This window comes from Scyliorhinus canicula, chromosome 3, assembly GCF_902713615.1.
Source record: "Scyliorhinus canicula chromosome 3, sScyCan1.1, whole genome shotgun sequence".
Taxonomy (NCBI): Eukaryota; Metazoa; Chordata; class Chondrichthyes; order Carcharhiniformes; family Scyliorhinidae; genus Scyliorhinus; species Scyliorhinus canicula.
Window position 1 is genome coordinate 199,082,929 of NC_052148.1, and position 23,080 is coordinate 199,106,008.

The 23,080-nt window shown below is 42.7% G+C and overlaps 1 protein-coding gene across 1 annotated transcript in view; it reads right to left on the reverse strand.

Moving 5' to 3' along the window:
- lrba (LPS responsive beige-like anchor protein) overlaps positions 1-23,080 on the reverse strand; it is a 981,767-nt gene that overhangs the window by 237,996 nt on the left and 720,691 nt on the right. The window contains 2 exon segments of the mRNA XM_038791976.1: positions 5,344-5,463; positions 10,142-10,282. Coding sequence (XP_038647904.1) covers positions 5,344-5,463; positions 10,142-10,282 — 261 coding nt within the window.

Sequence of the window (23,080 nt, forward strand, 5' to 3'; positions counted from 1 at the left end):
CACGCTCCCGTACACCTACAAGATTTTATTAAAATCGAATGCCACGCCTGTGGTGCACGCACCTCGCAGGGTCCCAGCACCCCTTAAGGACCGCCTCAACCAGCAGCTCCAGGACCAAGGAGTGATCTCTAGAGTCACGGAACCGACCGACTGGGTCAGTTCCATGGTATGTGTAAAAAAGCCTTCCGGCGAACTGAGAATATGCATTGATCCCAAGGATATCAACCGCAATATTATGAGAGAGCACTATCCCATTCCCAAGCGCGAAGAGCTCACATGTGAGATGGCCCGCGCCAACCTCTTTACCAAACTCAACGCCTCAAAGGGATTCTGGCAAATCAAGCTAGATGAATCCAGCAGGAAACTCTGCACGTTTAATACCCCCTTTGGAAGGTATTGCTACAACAGGATGCCGTTTGGGATCATCTCTGCATCAGAAGTGTTCCATAGGATTATGGAACAAATGATGGAAGGTATTGAAGGTTCGCGTCTATGTCAATGACATAATCATCTGGTCCACCACCTTCAGGAGCATGTTAATGGCCTCCAGCGCGTCTTCAGACGGATACATGAGCATGGCCTCCACCTCAACAGGGCCAAATGCTCTTTTGGTCAGACAGAAATTAACATCTCCCAATTGGGTGTGCAGCCGGATGCGGACAAGGTAGCTGCCATCAAAGCTATGAAGACACCGGAGGACAAGAAGGCGGTCCTTCGCTTTCTGGGCATGGTCAACTTCTTAGGGAAATTCATCCCTAACCTCGCCTCTCATACCACGGCTCTCAGGAACCTGGTCAGTAAGACGACAGACTTCCAATGGCTCCCTGCCCACGAGCACCAATGGAGGGAACTCAAGGCAAAACTGACCACGGCCCCAGTCTTAGCTTTCTTTGATCCAGCCAAGGAGACCAAAATTTCTACTGATGCCAGTCAATCCAGCATTGGAGCAGTGCTCCTTCAACGTGATGAGGCCTCGTCATGGGCCCCCGTTGCATATGCGTCGCGTGCGATGACCCCCACGGAGCAGCGCTACGAGACAGACCATCGCCCGCTGGTGAATTTCATACAGAAAGACCTGAACGACATGACGCCTCACCTCCAGCGTATTCTTCTCAAGCTCCGGCGATACGACTTCCAGCTTGCGGTATTGTGTGAAGCAAATAATGGCATGATGGGAAAACTAGTCAAGTCTTCTTGGTACAATTGAATTTAACCTAAGACACAGATACAAAATACACAGATACAGCCGAGGTCAACATGACCTGATAACTGGCTGACTCTGAAATTCTAAGATAAGGCTTGTTCGTCATGAACCTAGAAGCAGTCTCAATAAATACCAAGCTGAAAAGCTGTCTCTTCCTGTTCGTAAATAAATTTGTCCCTTTCTTAAAACAAAGACAAGATAATGATATGAAACTCCATTCCCCTAAAGGTCAGCAAGGTGACGCCATTGTAACGATTATTACTTATGTTTTACTTTCGATTAAATTACTGACCAAGTTGTATTCATGTTATCTTGATCCTATAATGATTAAAAATCGCCTTATTCTTCTGTACTATCGCAGACTTGGGACGGACTCAGCAGTTTGTATTTGACTGCCTTCCGACTTCAAATCTCAGCCATACTGCAAGCAGTCAGTTCTAATTCGTGAATAAAGTTCAGTTTTGCTTACCTAACAGTTCAGTTTGAATTTCTCTATCACAGTCAAGAAGCGGGGAAAATATTGAATACGACAAGCTGGTATACACCCCAGGCAAGGACCTCATCGTTGCTGACGCTCTCTCCAGGTCAAGTCGACCAGCGGGATTTATCAGCCAGGTTGACGCCCATGTGGCATTCGTGGCCTCCAAACTACCTGCCTCGGATGAACACCTCGTCCAAATTTGTCGCGAGACGGCTGCCTTGCTACAGCGTGTCATGTGCCACCTAATGGACGGGTGGCTCAAGGGCCAATACCCTCAATTCTATAATGTCAGAGATGATCTGGCAGTAATAGACGGGGTTCTTCTAAAACTGGACTGCATTGTCATCCCGCATAGCATGCGCCAGCTTGTCCTGGAACAACTACACGAGGGCCGCCTTCGCGTGGAAAAGTGCCGCCGACGGGCCCGAGAGGCAGTGTACTGGCCCGGCAATAATGAGGACATAGCCAACACAGTGCTCAACTGCCCCAATTGTCAGCGATTCTAGCTGGCCCAACCACGTGAAACCCTGCAGCCCCATGAGTTGGTCACGTCACCCTGTACCAAGGTGGGCATCGACCTGTTCCATGTGCTGGGTGGAGACTATGTCCTGATCGTGGACTACTTTTTGAATTACCCAGAGGAGATACGGTTGCACGACCTCACCTCGTTTGCAGTCATTCGTGCATGTAGAGAAACCTTTGCCCGACACGGCATCCCGCTCACGGTTATGTCCGACAATGGTCCCTGCTTCGCCAGCCAAGAATGGTCTAACTTTGCCAGGCGGTACAATTTTGCCCATGTAACGTCCAGGCCCCTGTACTCCCAATCCAACAGCAAAGCAGAGAAGGGAGTACATATCGTCAAAAGGCTCCTATGCAAGGATGCCGATGCTGGGTCTGATTTCTACCTTTCCTTGCTGGCCTACCGCTCCGCCCCCCTGTCCACTGGCCTGTCGCCAGCCCAACTACTTATGAATCGCACCCTGAGGATGACGGTGCCGTCCATCCATGTCCCAGACCTCGACCACGTTCCGGTCCTTCGCCAGATGCAGCTGTCTTGTGCTAAGCACAAGGTGGCTCATGACTCCCGTGCAGCTGATCTCCCTGCTCTGGCTCCCGATGACAACATCCGCGTCCATCTTCCGGATGGTGGCTGGTCTGCAACCACTGTTGTCCTTCGGCAGGTGCCCCCCCCCCCCCGCTCATTCCTGGTTCGTCTACCGGATGGCTCTCTTCTGCGCCGCAATCGATGCGCCCTTCGTATCGTTCCACGCTCGCCACATGATCCTCCGGTATCGCCTCGCCGTCATGGTGACCCTGCCACGGACTATGCAGAGCTCCCTGTCGCTCTGCCTCCCCCTCACTCTGACGCAGATCAGCCCGCTCCTGAACTGGCGACTCTCGACCCACCCTTGAGGCGGTCAACCAGAATTCGTCGCCCACCTCAGATACTAAATTTATGAACTTTTCGAATTTATGGACTCTCTGAATTGTTTTGTTGCTTTAGAACATAAGAACATAAGAACTAGGAGCAGGAGTATGCCATCTGGCCCCTCGAGCCTGCTCCGCCATTCAATTAGATCATGGCTGATCTTTTGTGGACTCAGCTCCACTTTCCGGCCCGAACACCATAACCCTTAATCCCTTTATTCTTCAAAAAACTATCTATCTTTACCTTAAAAACATGTAATGAAGGAGCCTCAACTGCTTCACTGAGCAAGGAATTCCATAGATTCACAACCCTTTGGGTGAAGAAGTTCCTCCTAAACTCAGTCCTAAATCTACTTCCCCTTATTTTGAGGCTATGCCCCCTAGTTCTGCTGTCACCCGCCAGTGGAAACAACCTGCCCGCATCTATCCTATCTATTCCCTTCATAATTTTAAATGTTTCTATAAGATCCCCCCTCATCCTTCTAAATTCCAACGAGTACAGTCCCAGTCTACTCAACCTCTCCTCATAATCCAACCCCTTCAGCTCTGGGATTAACCTAGTGAATCTCCTCTGTACACCCTCCAGCGCCAGTACGTCCTTTCTCAAGTAAGGAGACCAAAACTGAACACAATACTCCAGGTGTGGCCGCACTAACACCTTATACAGTTGCAACATAACCTCCCTAGTCTTAAACTCCATCCCTCTAGCAATGAAGGACAAAATTCCATTTGCCTTCTTAATCACCTGTTGCACTTGTAAACCAACCTTCTGTGACTCATGCACTAGCACACCAAAGTCTCTCTGAACAGCGGCATGCTTTAATATTTTATCGTTTAAATAATAATCCCGTTTGTTGTTATTCCTACCAAAATGGATAACCTCACATTTGTCAACATTGTATTCCATCTGCCAGACCCGAGCCCATTCACTTAACCTATCCAAATCCCTCTGCAGACTTCCAGTATCCTCTGCACTTTTTGCTTTACCACTCATCTTAGTGTCATCTGCAAACTTGGACACATTGCCCTTGGTCCCCAACTCCAAATCATCTATGTAAATTGTGAACAATTGTGGGCCCAACACGGATCCCTGAGGGACACCACTAGCTACTGATTGCCAACCAGAGAAACACCCATTTATCCCAACTCTTTGCTTTGTTTGATCATTTCCCTGGTTTGTATATAATGTTGATCTAGTTACTCTTTTGTTGCATACTATTTATCTGCAGCAGGCACCTTCCCATGTAAACAGTTTAGTTCTTATGTCTTGTAAATATGTCTTCGCACCCCACACATAGTTAGGAACATTATCACCACAGATTATTTATTGCCACATACATTTTTTTTATAAAAGGGGGGGGGGGATGTCATAATATACACCAGTATATCATGGTGCAGACATACACACTGATTGACACACAGCAAGACCAATCAACACACACAACACCGCAGCCAATCACCAGTTAGAGCACACTCACTATAAAGACAGAGGGCATCAGTTTTCCCGCTCATTCGGGATGCAGCCTCTCAGAAGGACAGAGCTCACAGCTTGCAGCACAGATCTTCACCATGTGCTGAGTGCATAGACTGGTTAGGATAGGCATAGGTCTTTAGTTTAATCTAACATTGTGTCGACCCACAGTGAAAGTATGTTCAACAGTTTCTAGCTTAATAAAATAATGTACCAATTCAAGTGTTGGTAGCCTGTATGTGTTACTGCTGAGATAAACAGTCTCCACGGATCCAGAGTACCCAACACATCATATAGTACATCAAATGCCCCAACAATGGTCATGACACTGACAATGTCACCCGAAAGCATGTAGAAGTTGAAACCACAGTGAGTAGCAATAGTATGCAAAAAACAAGATAATTAAATCTTGGGGTTTGTAGCTGAGACAATGAGGCATTGATGGTCCAGAAATTACAGGTGGTGTCTGGTGAAGACAGAAATAGGATGGTATGGAATCTTGAAAGTTCAGTGCTGCGGAGATCATAACCAAAATTGGAAACACATTCTCCCAACCATGACAAAGCACTTTCACAAGTGAGAAAATCCACCCTGACTTAAAGTCACACAGTCTCAGAACTTCAACACTTCATGGGATGCAGCAAAACAACTGATGAATTTACTTTTTGGAATGATGTACTCATGGAAACATTGGCCACCTTGCTCAAAACAACCACAGCATATTTTCAAGTATAATGAAAACAGGATTTGACATACCTTCACATCAGAGGTATCACGCTGGCAGTTGCGCCATGCTCTGGACACTGCGGAAAATGTTCTGTCAGCATGATCAAATTTCCCTCCTTGCAAGTTTAGAAATAAGGTAGTAAATGGTTCCTGCATAGGAAGTTTTGAGAACATGGGAAAAAAAATTACCATCGTGTATATACATACCAAACAATCAGTTCTGGAAGAGACAATATCTGATACTGATTGACCGTTGACACAGTCACAAGTAACTTGACGGAGCTTCTCCACGACATATCTCGTTGAACATTTTGACATCAAGGCAAACATCTGGATGACCTTAATTGGGTTATTTTTAAATGGGTCTGATTTGCTGGATACACAATACCTGATTTTTTTTTTGCAATTCAAATAATAATGGGGGCTCGATAGTTAGAAGGACAGATAGACGGTTCTGTGGCAACGAAAGAGATTCAGGATGGTATGTTGTCTCCCGGGTGCCAGGGTCCGTGATGTCTCGGACCGTGTTTTCAGAATCCTTAAGGGGGAGGGGAATAGTCACAAGTCGTGGTACACATCAGTACCAACGACATAGGTAAGAGAAGGGACGGGGATTTAAAACAGGAATTTAGGGTGCAAGCTGAGAGCCAGGACAAACCATGTTGTCATCTCTGGTTTGTTGCCGGTGCCACGTGCTAGTGAGTTGAGGAACAGGGAGATAGTGCAGATAAACACGTGGCTGCAGGGATGGTGTAGGAGGGAGAGTTTCAGTTATGTGGATAATTGGAGCACATTCTGGGGAAGGTGGGACCTGTACAGACAGGACGGTTTGCACCTGAACCAGAGGGGCACCAATATCCTGGGAGGGAAATTTGCTGTGGCTCTTCGGGAGGGTTTAAACTAATTTCTCAGGGGGATGGGAAAACAAGCTGTAGTCCAGAAGCCAGTGTTGAGAGTCGTGAGGTACTGAGGAGGGTATCAAGGGCGAGGTTAGGGCCAGTCAAAGACAGTAGTGGGAACTTGTGCATGGAGTCAGAAGAGATAGGAGAGGCGTTGAATGAATACTTTTCTTCAGTGTTCACTTAGGAGGCCATGTTTTTGAGGATGAGAGTGTGATACAGGCGGGTTCGCTGGAGGAGGTAGATGTTCTGAGGAAGGACGTATTAGCAAATTTGAAAAACCTTCGGGTCGACAAGTCCCCTGGGCCAGATGGGATATATCCTAGGATTCATTGGCAGGCAAGGGATGAGATTGCATAGTCTTTGGCTTTGATCTTTGGGTCCTCACTGTCCACGGGGATAGTGTCAGAGGACTGGAGAGTGGCGAATGGTGTTCCTCTGTTCAAGAAAGGGAAAAGGAATGACCCTGGTAATTATAGGTTGGTTATTCTTACATCGGTGATTGGTAAGTTAATGGAAAAGTTAATGAAGGATAGGATTTATGACCATTTGGAAAGATGCAGCTTAATCCGGGATAGTCAACATGGATTCATGAAGGGCAAGTCTTGCCTCACAAATTTGATTGAATTCTTTGAGGAGGTAACTAAGTGTGTAGATGAAGGTAGAGCACCTGATGTCGCATACATGGATTTTAGTAAGGCGTTTGATAAGGTTCCCCATGGTCGGCTCATGAAGAAAGTAAGGAGGTGTGGGATAGAGGGAAATTTGGCAAAGGATAAGTAACTGGCTATCACATAGAAGGTGGGTGGAAAATTTTCAGACTGGAGACCAGTTACCAGCGGTGTACCACAGGGATCAGTGCTGGGTCCTCTGCTATTTGTGATTTTTATCAATGACTTGGAGGAGGGGGCTGAAGGGTGGGTCAGTAAATTTGCTGATGACACCAAGATTGGTGGAGTAGTGGATGAGGTGGATGGCTGTTGTAGGCTGCAAAGAGACATTGATAGGATGCAGAGCTGGGCTGAAAAATGAAACCCTGATAAGTGCGAGGTGATTCATTTTGGTAGGAAAAATTTGAATGCGGATTACAGAGTCAACGGCAGGGTTCTGAGGAATGTGGAGGAACAGAGAGATCTTGGGGTTCATGTCCACAGATCTCTGAAGGTTGCCACTCAAGTGGATAGAGCCGTGAAGAAGGTCTATAGTGTGTTAACGTTTATTAACAGGGGGCTTGAGTTTGAGCTGTGGGGTTATGCTGCAACTGTACATGACCCTGGTGAGACCACCTTTGGAGTATTGTGTGCAGTTATGGTCACGTCACTATAGGAAGGATGTGGAAGCATTGGAAAGGGTGCAAAGGAGATTTACCAGGATGCTGCCTGGTTTGGAGGATAGGTCTTGTGAGGAAAGGTTGAGGGAGCTAGGGCTTTTCTCTTTGGGGCAGAGGAGGATGAGAGGCGACTTAATAGAGGTTTATAAGATGATGAGGGGGATAGATAGAGTGAACGTTCAGAGACTATTTCCTCGGGTGGATGTAGCTGTTACAAGAGGGCATAACTGTAAGATTCAGGGTGGGAGATATAGGAGGGATATCCGAGGTAGGTTCTTTACCCAGAGAGTGGATAGGGTGTGGAATGGACTGCCTGCTGTGATAGTGGAGTCAGACACTTTAGGAACTTCCAAGCGGTTATTGGATAGGCACATGGAGCACACCAGAATGACAGGGAGTGGGATAGCTTGATCTTGGTTTCGGACAAGGCTCAGCACAACATCGAGGGCCGAAGGTCCTGTTCTGTGCTGTACTGTTCTATGTTCTAAATAACTTATTCTCTGTGCAATGAGTTTAGTAAAGACTTTGATATAATTTTAAAATCTGCTCCCTCCTATTTTGCACCTTGTAGATATTACTAACTTCCCCCTTATGCTGAATGATTGGATCCCAGCTGTGCTATAAAAACAAAAAACATGGACATATTCAGCAGCGTAGGTAACATCGGTGAAGAAAGAAATAACATCTGACCTTTTGATGGAACAGGCATTGCTAGATGCTAGATTCTTCTTCTCTCTAAATTATATAATACTGTGTTCCTGTGCCATTGAACAGACTGACTAAGAACTAGAAAACCCTACCCACTGAGTTAATAAGTTGTAGAGCCTGTCAAGAGTGGAATGGGTCAGGTTTAATTTCATGTCCAGATTGGTAGAATTAGTCCAGTCAATCAGTGGTGCAATATTTGTCAAGTGTAGCTAGTCTATTGCACAATTACAGCCAACGTAAGGAGCATGGATTACAGAAGGCAGTAATGGGACTACAAACAAGATAAATGTAAGAAAAAAATATGCATTGATGTATAATTTAAAATAGTAAATATACACTAAACATAAATATAAATGTACACTAAATGCAAATTGCTGTATGACATAATTAATAACTTCCATGCTGAAAATTAAGCAATTCTAAAGAAATCATGAAGGAAGAAAAATAATCATGTTCAGCATTTGCTCTTTCTTCTTTCCTCATGTTAATCCATTCTTCATAATCACACACTCAGCTCATATTTATCCATCAGTTTCATTCTATGCTTTGCTCTCATTTCCTCTTCTTTGTCTCCTCCAATTTGTTCCACAGCTCCCATGCCCTCTTTTTCTTATCCCTCTCATTCCTTATTCTCTGTCTCTCAATCTCTCTTTCTGTCAATGGCAATTTTCCTTCTCATCCCTCATTATCTGTTTTCAATTTCTACCCATCTTTTGTTTCCTCTTCCCCCACAACCACCCCCACCCTCTCTCTTTTCCCCATTATCTTAACCTTTTCTTCCTATCCCATTCTGCCTTTTCTCCTATTTCCTCTTTCTCAGATTTATGGCAGTGACTATCTTTTATTCCATAGGGGTGCAGGGGGAAGGGGAGAAAAATCCGCTTGCATTCCCACTGCCAATCACTGTTTTTGTATGAACATTCAGTGAGGTCAGGATTAGGCTCAGCTGTAATTTATGGCAAAATAATTACCTGAATTTAGGCTACATATTACATAATACATCAATGGGCACAATGGTGAAGTGCAAAAGGATGGTCAGTATCTATGTGGAGGGTAAAATAGAATTGTAGCTGTATGAAATGTTCTGAAAATCTAATCATTATTCTCTGTTATAATATTTGACTCAGAAAAAACATGAAATAAGGAATTGTGGGCAGATGTTTAAAACATCAAGAACTATATAATCAACATAAAATACAAAATACTTCAAAGATTGGAAATGCAAAATTAAAACCCAAAATTAAGATTCAAAGTGTTCAAATGAAAAATACATACCTAAGATGTCAAAAATCTGTCTTTCCTCTCTCCAGATGCTGCCTGACCGGCTCTGTATTTCTAACATTTTCTACTATACATATTAAATCAATGTATAGATGCATTAAGAATTAAAAGTAGGGGTTTGATTCTTAGTAGCATGACTGAACAATAGCGGGGTAAGTTTAATTGCAATCACCAATGCTCAACTCCAACAGTGTGTAAAAATATACTCTGTTGCAAGTGACTGAATGCTACTGAAGGAAATGGTTTTTCATATTTTTCTTTCTATATGAGACTTCACATCATAAAGAGCTTTATTAACTATAAATTATTTTACGGGCATACTTTATGTGCAGTGTTTTCAAATTATCACCTAATTAAGCCTAATATATACTAAAACGAAGCTATGAAATTACATTTTAAATAACCTTAAAATATATTCTGATTTGGAAAAAAAAAATTAAGTACCAGTAATTAGCCTAAATATTCCAGTTTATGTGCAGGATTTATGTCTGCTTTGTGATGTTTTATCCAACCTTAATCAAGGGATGATTGTGAGTGTTTTTTTCAATGAAAGACACATTAATGTGCTGACTGGAGAAGCAGTTTTTAATTTTATAGTCATTGTACTTACAATTCTTAACAACCATGCGAGAGTGAAGCTACTGGTCGAATAATGAGTCCCATAGTGGAAAGCAGGAACCTGATCATCTTCCCAGCTTTCATGGCGCTCCGAAAAAAAGGCTGCTCTTTTAGGGTTAAGGGCTCCAATAGGCTAAAGGAAAGATAACAAAACAAATGAAAGTAAGAAATTCAAAGACTACACCCAAAAATCATCTTGCTGACATGTGACTTGTTGCTTAAATTTTGATGATCTAACATGGATGTCTTGAACTAAAGATTATCCAGGGTTAAATTACTTCGGTTTTAGGTGTCATTCTACTGATCTTGCAAACTAAAGGAGCAATTTGAAAATGTTTTTGGATATTAAAACATCTGCAGCCTCAGAAACATTTGCATGTAACAAGCAGGTGGATCTAATCTCTGAGGCACAAGTGGAGCATTTAAATCCTGGAAACGGAAAAGAGAACGGTCAGGAGTCTGATTCTTAGTTTCAAAACAGTAAATTACAGGAAAGGTGAAAAAACCTCAAAACGTGGTGAATACAAGGATATCCAGGATAGTAAGTGGAATAAAAAAGGTTAATCTATAGCATTTAATGATGAACAATGGGCAAAGGATGTTTAACAAATTAGCAAAATGGAGGCTTCGGACTAATGTTGGGAGGTATTTCTTGACATGGGGAGTAGCTGGAAATCTGCTTGGGGTAAGGAGACAAAAACTCTGGAATTATTCAAGAGACATTTGAATGCTAGGATACAGGGCAGGGGTGGAAGAAACAATGATGCACTTACCTACATCCATTTTTTAACATTTCAGATTTCCAGCAGTATATTGTATTATTGTAATTTGCATTATTACATGTTATGGCTATTGATTTGTCAGAAATTAGATTTTGTCCTATTGGGTTTGCAACAGTTAAATTCTCTAAAATATTAATCAATCTCTTGTGATGTTGCTCAAAATGTAAGAAATTTCCTTTCTGTTCATTCTCCTTTTCTTGGCTTAGAAATTAATACGTGATAATTAATAATAATCTTTTATTGTCACAAGGATGAAGTTACTGTGAAAAGCCCCTAGTCGCCACATTCCGGAACCTTTTCGGGTAAGCTGGTACGGGAATTGAACCTGCGCTGCTGGCCTCGTTATGCATTACAAACCAGCTCTAATAAGACACCCTGGTTCTTGGGACTCATTTCCCTTGAGGCAATGTGTTGTGGACAGTTGCAGGAAGTGCATCAGTGATGCGCAATCAAAAATCAGGCAGCTAAAGGTGTCACAGTGGCCCTTGGATAAGGTGGGAAGAGGGGGCTCCGAGGACAGTTAATTGGCAAGAGACTGTATTTACCCCCCCAACCCCCATCACTTAGACAGGAGAACTATCTCAGAGCTGCCAGCCAATCATATTGTAGTACCAGCAGCACCAGGGCCAGCAGTGGACTGGGAAAACAACAATCTTCAGATTCCTTGACCCAGAGTCCAGGATCATGTTAGTCCAGGGGTCTCAATGGAAAAGCCAGAGGGAGGGAAGTGCGCATTTCCCGAGGAGTGGGGGCACCCAATATTGGAAGGGGACCCATGGAGGAGGCGACTCCATCCCCCAGTTCCTGCCCAAGGCTCCAGCAGGATGACTTGCGAGGGATCAGAAAGTTCTGTCCTATGTTTCTCTGTGTTTGTAGGATTGATGCCATTTCGCCAGAATTAAAGGGCTGCAGATAATTCAGAGGTTTGAGGATTTGGAGGATAATATAGGGGCAGGGAGGGGAGAAGCCAGAGTGGAATTTGAAAATAAAAATGAGAATTTTGATTCACTGGACTAGCAGAGGGGTAATCAGCAATGGGACTTGGTGAGAATTAGGACAAGGGCACAAACATAGTGCATTAAGTGCCATAATACCCCTGAGTTTAATAAAAATCAATCACATTTATAATGGATGACAGTATGGGAAACCTACTAAAATATAAACATTTTATGCATGCATGTAATTAATTCCCTTCCATCAAAGCCTCCTCTGCAAATTTATGTTTAAAATATTTATATTGTAGCAGTCACTTCCAGAGAAGCTTTCTGCTAACAAGAGGTCCAAGAACTATATTTACAGAATCCTAATTCACTTCCCACCAACAAAGTCACGGTTCTGATCTTCAATCTGAAGAATACTTAACTTCTGAATGAACTCAACTCATACCATATGCCCAGTAAAGCATGCATTATTCATAACTTTGAAAACATGAACAGTACTCAATGTGGAATTATCTGGAACTGGCTTTTCTTTTAAAAGTGGACATTAAAATGCTACAGTAGGAGATTCCTGAGGGTTATCGGACTTGCTCTGTGGATTCAAAACTGCCGCAGTGTTTCGGAAGAACAAAAGGACACATTCCAGATGAAGGAGATGTCACTACCCTGCTCCTGAGACCATCCAAAAGGTATTTCTTGAGTTGAATGGGTCATTCTGAAACCAAGACAGTAATTATGACAATCCACCCCAGCACCTCCAGCAGGGTGAGTCTTGCAAACAATAACCCAGGAGTTGTTGCTAATCAACATAAGCCCAACACCATATTTGGAAAAGGGGACTGTGAGATGCCACATGGCAAGGTCTTCCTATTTAATCTTGAAATGCTGTCTTAGAAAGACACAGCAGGAACAAAACCAATGCCTTAAAAACTGCAGACTGTAGCATCATAAGGTCTCCAAACCTGTTCCTTCGAGTCCACCAACACAGCAAACCGACCTCTTGGTAACAAGGCTACAAGTAATTGGACCGTATCTTTTCAAGCGAATCCTGCAACGGCTCTGGTATATGACTTAAGCGATTGAATATGCCTAGACTACAATTCAGGAATGAAAGCGTCCGTATCTTAAGGCCTGACACATTTGTTTCCCTGGACAAACTAACTAAATTAATTATTTTCTAAAAGTGCACTATTCTCTTTAACTGTATTGAACAGGAGTGTATGCATCAATTAGGGGGGGGGGGGGGGAAAGAGAGAGAGAGGAGGAGAGTGAGATGAACAGGCAAATAAATAATCCTCTTTCTTTAAACCCACAAAAGGTTTGCTGCTGGCTAATCAAATTGTTCACACTCTCCAGGATTAAGAGACGCGGACATCGTCCTTTTCAAAACAAAATACTGATTACAGAGAGTAGGGAAGGGAATAGGGGTTTCAGTGCTTCTCTCTGACCCTGTCCATAACATAACAATCAAACTTATAAAACACATCTGCACTTAAGCAGCAAATACTATATAAGCCAAATTTTACAGAGTCTTTGGGGACAGACTGGGAGGCAGAATGGCAGGCAAAATGATGTCGGAAGGTGTGTCTGATGACTTCCTACTAGCATACCATTTTTCCCCAGAGTTGAGAAAGGTGGCAGATGGCCGACCTGGAGCCCATGGGCCTCTTGCCACCTCTACTGGCATTCTACTAGTAGCATAGGTGGGGGGGCATCCGTCATGTGGGGGACCACCAAGTAAACATTTACAGCCTCCAGTGGGTTCTGGGGACCTCTTACTTGAGCACTATTCAGCTTACAATATGGTCCTCCAGTAGCACAAACCATCCCAATAACATCAGTGCTGCTCGCCTTCTGCGACTCCCAAATGTGCCATTTACCTGATTTTGAAGGAGTCTCCTTTTCCAACTCCATTGCATCTGTTCTGACAATACATGCTGTTGCTTCCGATTCATCGACATTTACATATCCTCTGGATATATCTTTTGTTTCACTATTTGTTCCATTACCATCCCTTTTCTGAATTTTTAAAAACTAATTTGTGATGTGGGCATCGCGGGCTAGGCCAGCATTTATTGCCCAGTCCTAGTTTCCCTTCAGAAGGTGGTAGTGAGCTGCCTTCTTGAGGTGCTGCAGCCCCAGAGGTGTAGATACACCCACAGAGCTGTTAGGGTGGGAATTCCAACAACGAGGAGGAGCGTGTCACCAGAAACATCAGGAAAACTTTCCTTGCAAAATCCCGCACCTGCATCTACCTGAAGGCCTCCCCCATTGGAATCCCAAACTTCTCTGTCAACTCCTCCAACGTCGCAAACCGCCCTTCCAAGAATGAATCCTTAATTTCCACCACCCTACCCTTCTCCCATCCCTGAAACCTAGCATCCAATCTCGGCGGCTCAAACTCGGATCAGCATCGGCCTCGACCCCAACTTAAAATGCTGCCGAAATTGCTTCCATATCTTCAGCGTGGCCACTACCACTGGACCAACTGAATATTTCCCCGGGGCAAACGGAAATGCGCCATTGCCTGCGCCAGAAACCCCAACCCCCGACAAGAGCCTGCCTCCATCCTCACCCACATAATCTCGAGCTCCTTACTCTAGCCCCGCACTTTCTTGGTGTTTGCCGCCCAATACCCCCGTCTCCCTCTCTGAAGCACCATCTTCCAACTCCTCACTACCATATCTGCTCAGACAAAAGAATAAATCAACTGTTCCACTCCTTTTAAGAACACTTTCGGCAAAAAAAACGGTAAACACTAGAATAAAAACAAAAACCGCGGCAAAACATTCATCATTACCACCTGCACCCAGCCTGCCAATGATAGAAAGAGGCTATCCCACCTCAACAAATCCACCTTGATCCTGCCCACCAGGCTAATAAAAATCAACTGAAGGAGCGGGGCCCTTCTTGAGCCACCTTCATCCCCAGATATGAGTAGTCGCCACACAAAACGCCCCAAGCCAGCTCCTGCCCCTGGCAGGGATACCAAAAAGCACTCGCTCTTCTCCAAATTCAGTTTATACCCCAAAAAAGCTCCAAATCGCTTAAGCAGCCCTATTGTATCCCCCACTGTGGGAACCGGGTTGGAAATATATAACAAAAGATCATCGGCACAGAGGGACACCCTATGCTCCACCACCACCCTCCCCCTCCTCTTATCAGAGTTCCTCAATGCAAGGGCTATATCGCCAACGGACACAGGAGGGACATGGGACACCCGTGAATCGTTCCCCTATGTAGCTGAAAATAGCCAGTGTTCACCTCATTCGAACGTACATGCGCCTTCGGTTCCTTGTACAACAATTTGACCCACACCACAAACTTAGGCCCGATCCCAAACCGTTCCAACACGGTAAACAGATAATTCCATTCTATGCGATCAAATGCCTTCTCCATATCCAGCGCTACCAACAGACAGCAACCCGTCCTCCCGATGGGGAGAGCACCACACTTAAAAAGCACTGCACATTCAAGGACAACAGCCTACCCTTTACAAACCCTGTCTGATCCTCCCCAACCACCTACGGAAAGCGCTCCTCCAACCTAAGTGCCAATACTTTGGCAAGAATTTTGACATCTACATTTAAAAGAGATATAATAGAATCGCAGAATTTATAGTGCAGAAGGAGGCCATTCGGCCCACAGAGTCTACATTGGCCCTTGAAAAAGCCAGTCGAAACGACCAACATTCCACCGGGTCCTTATCCTTTTTGAACAACAGTGAAATAGATGCCTGTTCCATCAGTTCCAGAAGTGCGCCCCCTAGCCACCACATCCTCAAACATCTCCACCAACAACAGTGCCAACCTGTCCAAAAGCTTCTTATAAACTCCACCGAGAACACATCCGACCCTGGTACTTTACTCGTTTGTATCTCCCCTACTGTCATCCGAACCTCCTCAATACCCACTGGCTCCACGAACCCTGCCCTATCCTCCTCTCCAACCATGGGACACTCCAGCCCCTCCAAAAACTACCTCACATCAGACACATCCCCTGGAGCTCCAACCTGTACCTCTTATAAACTCTTCAGATGCCCTATTCATCTGCTCCGGTGCAGCCACCAGCCCCTTCACCCTGTCCTGAACGCGAACAATCTCCAGGGAGGCTGCCTGCCATCGTAGCTGTCCCGCCAGTGGTCGATTGGCCTTTTCCATGTATTCGCATACCACACCTTTTCCTCATCTCACCTGGCGCACCGCTTTCTCTATAGACAAACGGTCAAACTGCGACTGCAGTTCTTTTCTACTCGCCAAAGGTTCCAGAGTGGGATCTTCCACATACTTGTGCGTTGAATGAGATGATCTCACCCTTCGCCATCACCTTTAACACCTCCCATGCCAGCGGCTGCAAGACCTCCCCATTTTTATTGAACCCCGCCTAATCATCAATCACCTTTGCAATCCTAGGGCAGCACGGTAGCAGTGGTTAGCATTGCTGGCTATGGCGCTGAGGACCCGGGTTTGAATCCCGGCTCTGGGTCACTGTCCATGAGGAGTTTGCACATTCTCCCCGTGTCTGCGTGGGTTTCACCCCCACAACCCAAAAAGATGTGCAGGATAGGTGGATTGGCCATACTAAATTGCCCCTTAATTGGAAAAAAATAATTGGGTACGCTAAATTAAAAAAAAAACCTTTGCAATCCTCACAAAAACCCGAATCTGCAAGCAATCCCACATCCATGCGGCCTCTGTGCAGGCCCCTTCTCCAACGCCACATCTACCAAATGCAGAGCATGATGTGAAATAACGGTTGCCGAGTATTCCGCCTTCCTCACCCCCAACAACACGACGACCTCCCCAGAATAATCAATCCTCAAATATACATTATGCACCAGCGAGAAAAAGGAATATTCTCTACCCCCTGGATGCAAGAATCGCCACGGATCCGTTCCCCCCATCTCCTTCATAAACGCTGCCAACACCCCCCTCCCCCCCCCCCCCCCAAAGGGGCCAATAAGTGCAGTTTAGATCAATCCATCTTCGGATGCAACACTGTGTTTAAATCCCCCCCAAAATTAACTGATGTGTGTCCAGGCTCGCGATGGTCACCAACATCCTCTTCATAAACCCCACATCATCCCAATATACACGCTGATTAAAGCCTGTTGCATCTCTAACTTTTTCCAGTTCCAACAAAAGGTCAACACCTCAAATGTTAGCTCTTTTTCTCTCTCTACAGATGCTGCCAGACCTGGTATCTCCAACATTTTCTTCAGATCTCCAGCATCTAGAGTGTTTTGTCTTTGCATTGATGATGGAACAGTTATGAAAATATTTACAGGTTCAGAGAATTTTAAATGAATTGCTTTGAAGTTGACTCACTGATATCAAAGTCAGTCCGTAGATATATAAATGCATTTTATTGAGGTGAATACAAATAGATTATTAACTTTGCAAAATATTGTTTATTGTTTTAATAATGATAACAAAAACATTAATGAGAAAATCATTTATAAAAATCCTGGCTGCAATTCAGATTATTATTTTATTTCTATCACAGTTGACTATGATAAAACAGGTCTCAAAATCCAGCCCTATGTTTCTGAGGCAAAGATTATAAAATCACTTCAGCAAGAACACTCCCTTAATAAACAGTTTCTATAATAATGCAATTGACTAAAAGATGTGTTTGTATTTTGACAACCTCTTCTATTTTATAAATCAGTGAAAAATCTTTCAACTTAATTTTTTAATAAACAAGCCATTTTACAAAATGTCAGCATTACAGGTTGTTTAAGAATTTAAGGTTTAGTTAGCTAATCTGGTTCATGGCTGGACCGAAGATTGCAAAATAATTCAAATTCTTGTTTGAAATGTATTTATGATTCTCCAAAAGCACAGTGGCTTAAAGGCTGTGTGGTACTGCCCCTGCAAACCTAGGAGAGCCCAAGATTTGATCACTGGTGCTGTATTAATTGAACTGCCAGGGAAATGGCAGAATGCTACAACTGGGTTTAATGCCAGGTAGGGGAAACATGTCAAAGTTTTCTCCCCCTGACCACAATCCAGTGATAAAGTACCAGAATGTGTCCATAATTGCACTGGTTCAGATGAACCACTGCTCCTCATGATTCAGTGCCCACCTGCATTCATTGTCTAAGCTCATGAATGAGAAACAACCATTTAGACAAGAGGCTGGGAGGACTGCAAACTGAATTAGGAACTGTATTGCAGGCAATCCCCTGACCAGAAGTCAGAAAAAAGGCTAATGGAGACATTTAAAAAAAATCTGTGGAGTAACAAAATGAAGATCAATCGACAGCACTGCATAGAAATAGAAAAAAATCAAAACAGGTGCGGGTACTGCTTTCAAAGTGTAGCTGATTTTTGGCTCAAAGGAATAGGACAATGGAAACAGCATCAGGAACAGAAATTTTCACCTGTATTTTTCCAGTCAAATTCCTAGTTGTTAAGTAATGATTAAGAGTGCTTCTGATTTTTTTTTAAAGCAGCAATTTTTAAAACAGCAAATAATTTTATATCTCTCAATTTTCGTAGGGGTCATGAGGGTCAATACTATATGCCCCACTTGAGCTGCACATGAAAACACATCTGCTATGGTCTGTTGCAATTTCTCTCATCTCTCCTCCAGCACACCATCAAAATATAAGCTGTATAGGTGATGATTATATTTTCAGTTACAGACTTTCATGGTCTCTGACAGCCAGTCATGGGCTTCCACATTTTCTCTTTGAAGTTTCACTGTCCATGGCTGTTTTCTTTTCCAAGACTTTGTCTCAGCTACACACTCCTTATTATGATGTAGAAATACTTCAGATTCAATATTTATAGAAAAATCATTAACACATAAATTATGCCTTTAGGATTTCACTGGGAATCAAACTAGCAGACAGACATCTTATCTGTGTTATTTAGTTTGCATCAAGTATTGCATATCTTTAGATCAGGTTTTCCTTCTTTAGTTCCATTCTCTAGTTTCTAGTAGCCTTCATTTTATTTAGTTGCTGCACTGATCCTTCAGCCAGCTGGCTAACACCAGAAGTCCAGGCTTCGTCGGCAATGAGACTCTCATCAATCAGAGCCTTCGGTGGGTTAACTGCCAATTGGTATACAACTGGTTTGAAAAACACACTACTCAGATAGATTTCTGTTAATCACATAGTGTGGTCAGAATAAAATCAATAAATTTATAAAGATTGAATGTTAAATCACAATTTTATAAAAGCCCATAATATTGTACTCATTTTAATGGAAACCCCAGCTTGCCTGACCTAAATGCTGCCTAGAGGTCTTTTCTACTCAGTGAACAACTTCCTTGGTTTACTGGAAAGACACATTTTCCTAGGTTACTGGACGGCTAAAGATGGAGAACCATAATCACAGAGATAATTTAGAAATGCTGCCTTTCAAGAGAATGTAACAATAGTTATCTCAATCCTACGAGTCAAGTATCCTGAGAACATAATGACAGTTTGCTCCAAGGTTGGAAATTTGGTCCTGGAAATATTTTGTTTGCACCTTAATCTAACCCAACACAACTGAAAGATTACTTCACTTGAAATCATTTCAGACATGCTTTTATGAAAATACATAGATTTTATATAATCGGATTATGTATCTTGGTAAGTGCATATGAATTCAATTGATTTGGAAAGCGCAACTCAATTTCAATTGGATAAATTTGAATTAGTTTATTCCTTAAGAACATATGCCTAAAACTAATTTAGATTGATTTTAGTTCATTTCTAAAATGCAAGTGTGCACAAATCTGTGGAGACCATGCTTTATAGGAACTAAATAAACTACACGTTTTACGACTGAAAAGGGATAATGTATTTTTTTAAATTAAGCATGTGGTGCAGCATTCTCATTGCATCTTAAATTGTATTTATTTACAAGCAAATTAAAGAAACATATTTAGATACCAAGTGGGAGCATATTCTGGAGCATTTTGAGCTCTGGGCTGACATTGATGCACTGTCGGCTTATTCAGTGAAGTAACAGAGGGAATACACACATTGAATTATACATTACAAGTTTGCACTGATTTATTGCAGTAATAACATCCACCTCATTAAAAAAAATCCACTTTGCTGCAGTGAGAGCAATACATATTGTTTACTGCAATAAATTAATTGCAGTGCATGAAGAACCTTGTGGAAACCCTCTAACAATACATCTGTAATGACAGTGCTATACATCACAGGTTCCACAGCAGGTTTATGACAAATGAAGACAGGGTACAGTATTCAGAGGATACATTTCTTAAAAATATGGCCATTATCTCCTGACTACTGGTCAGACAGTGTCTTGACTCATATAAAGGTTATAGTTCCATGTCACAATTGCAAGATATATTTGCAGGAAGCAGGAAGATATTGGAGGGTATGCCCTTTATTCCTCCACACAAACACTATGAAATAAATGTGTCTATTATTGTTACACAGTCATTCGCACACAAGACAAATGTACAATGTTAAGCAAATTTGGAAATTTTCTTCTATCAGAACTGAGGAATTGCACAATCACAATCGTTGTTATTCTCATCTACTAAATATTCCTGTCATGAAAATTACTAAGAATGTGAGGTGATGTAATGATCTTACAATTTTACACCGATGTAACATCTGCTGCAGAATGAAACACATGGTAACAGAAAGTATTCTTTTGAAGCAGTTACAACAATAAGTTCCATTTATACAGTGTCTTTAAGTAAAATGCCCCACGGCATTTTCAGGACTGTTATCAAACATAATCTGCCACAAAGCCACAGTGGAGATATTAGGACGAATAACCAAAAGCCAGTGGAAGAGGTAGGTTTTACGGAATGTCCTAAAAAGAGAGAGAAGAGATGTGGAGGAATTCTGCAGCTTAGGGCCTAGGCAGTTGAAAGAACTGCTGCAAATGGTGGAGCGATTAAAATCTGGAATGTGCAAAAGCTCAGATTTGTAACAGTGAAGGGATCGCAAAGGCTTTTAGAGCTGGAGGAGTTCATGGAGATAGGGAGGGATGAGGCCATAGAGGGATTTTAACAACAAAATTAACAATTTTATAATTCAGGCATTACTGGACAAGCGACCAATATCAGTCAGTCAGCACAGGGGTGATAACTGAACAGAACCTGGTGCAAGTTAGGATAAAGCATCCGGGTTTTAGATGAGCTCAAGTTTATGGAGTTTGAACAATGGGAGGCTGGTTAGGAGAATACTGGCATAGTCAAGAGGTAATCAAAGCTTGGAAATGTGCGTCAGCAGCAGATGAAGTGACACCGAAGTGCAGGTGGGTGACATTATGGAGGTGGAAGTAGGTGGCCTTTTTGATGATGCTGATATGTGGTAGGAAATTCGCCTTTGTGTCAAATGCAACACCCGTGGGCTGTTCTTAGTCTGCTCCACTCACAGATCATTGCCAGGGAGATGAATGGAGCTTTGCAGAGACCAATGACAACGTATAAGATATTTTTATAATCCTGCGTGTGCTTTTTGAAAAATTACCAAGTTCTCCTTCCCAAAAATTAAAATCACAAATAAGTTTTCTTAATCTTTGCCTCCAATTAACAGACGCATTCTTGACTTCAATCAACCGACATGAATTTTCAAGCAAGAATGATTAAACGGTAGATATGGGAGATTTAGGAACACAAGGAAGCGGGGGGGGGGGGGGGGGAGAGACTCTAGAAACCTGGTCAGTCCCAGATCGAGAACACTTGCTTGTTCAAATAGCCATCTAGTTTTGTGTGGAGCACTTATCTGTTGGGCTTAATGGCCTATTTTAGTGCTTTGAAATTAAATGCAATTCTACATAATTGCCCCACTGGTTTTTAAATGGTTTGCCTTCACATCCTTATTGGGTGGTCTTCCTCTCGGTTGCCCAATGCATAAAGTATTTAAATCAAAACTGCCTGTACAACTCCCCTGGTTTGATAGTTTGTGGCTACCTCAGACGTTTATTTAATTTATGAATTTACAAATCTTGAATGATGCCTCCTCCTCCTCCTGAACTAACTTTTCTCCAGGATCTTTGTCCTTGGCTTTCAGTTCCTCCTCATAGCTCAGATGCCTTAAACATCAGTATTTCTTGATCCATTTCTTCACGACCCTCAATGCCCAAATATCCTTGCTATATTGCGGCAAAGCTCATTATCATCTCCTATGATTTGTGCACTATCCCTCTGGCTATAGAGCCCCAGATCCAGCTGGCTTTGCTTAATGTTGCTGTATACTGCACTGATGGTTTCAGTGAGTTATTCAGCAACAGGATCAGATCCCTCCTCTGTGTCCTGTACCCTTGAGCCACTTAGTTTATATTCCCAATTATTGTTCTTCAACCTCATCAATTTGCATTTGCCAATGTTAAATGTAATTTGTTACTGATCAGGCCACCTTCACAACTATTGATATCCTTTTGTATTTGTTTTGCTTTTTGTTTATGTTTTAAACCTTGGCTTTTCTGGTTTTATCTGTAATCTGAGGCAAATTTCTTTCTGCCCAAATCATTTTTATATAGTGTAAACAACAATGGCTCCAGCACGGATCTTCGTGGAACCTAGCTGATGACCCATCAACATATCAGTGCAGCTCCATTCACAACCACCCTTTGCTTTTGTTAACTTGCAAGTCACCTCAGAGCTGTGGCTGATTTTCCCCCTTTATCTAGCTGAGGAATACAGAGGTCAACTGAAGCAATCCCAATGTTCGCTATTAACAACACAGACCAGGGGCCAAATATGGGGCATTACTGATCTTTATGACTTAGCATCAGGACCACAATAAATTTATTAACTGCGTCAACCATTAGAGGAGCCCTTTTTAAAAATAAAACTGACAAACCTGTCAGGGAACAAGGAAAGAACATGTATAGCAAAAGAGTACAGCAATAAGGTTATAAAGCTCATCTAATGTTCACAATAGTTATTTCTATCTGAAATTTTAATTTAATTTCACATTTATATTATTTTCTCAGGATCTGGATGGTACACATTGGAAAAGAAAATACGTTACACCATTTTATCTATATTGGACCTCAAGAGATCATAACAATAGGTATCTTTTGTTTCATCCTTCACTCAACAAACAATCAAAATCTAAATGTTTCAGAATTGCAATCTCAAAGGAAAACAAGGTTAATGTATTTAAAAATAACTGAAAATACTTTAAGGTTCAGGGTAGCTTACTATCGATTTTTATCTAGTTATTAGTAAGATATATATGAAACACAGTCGATCAATAATAATGCAACTGCTAAA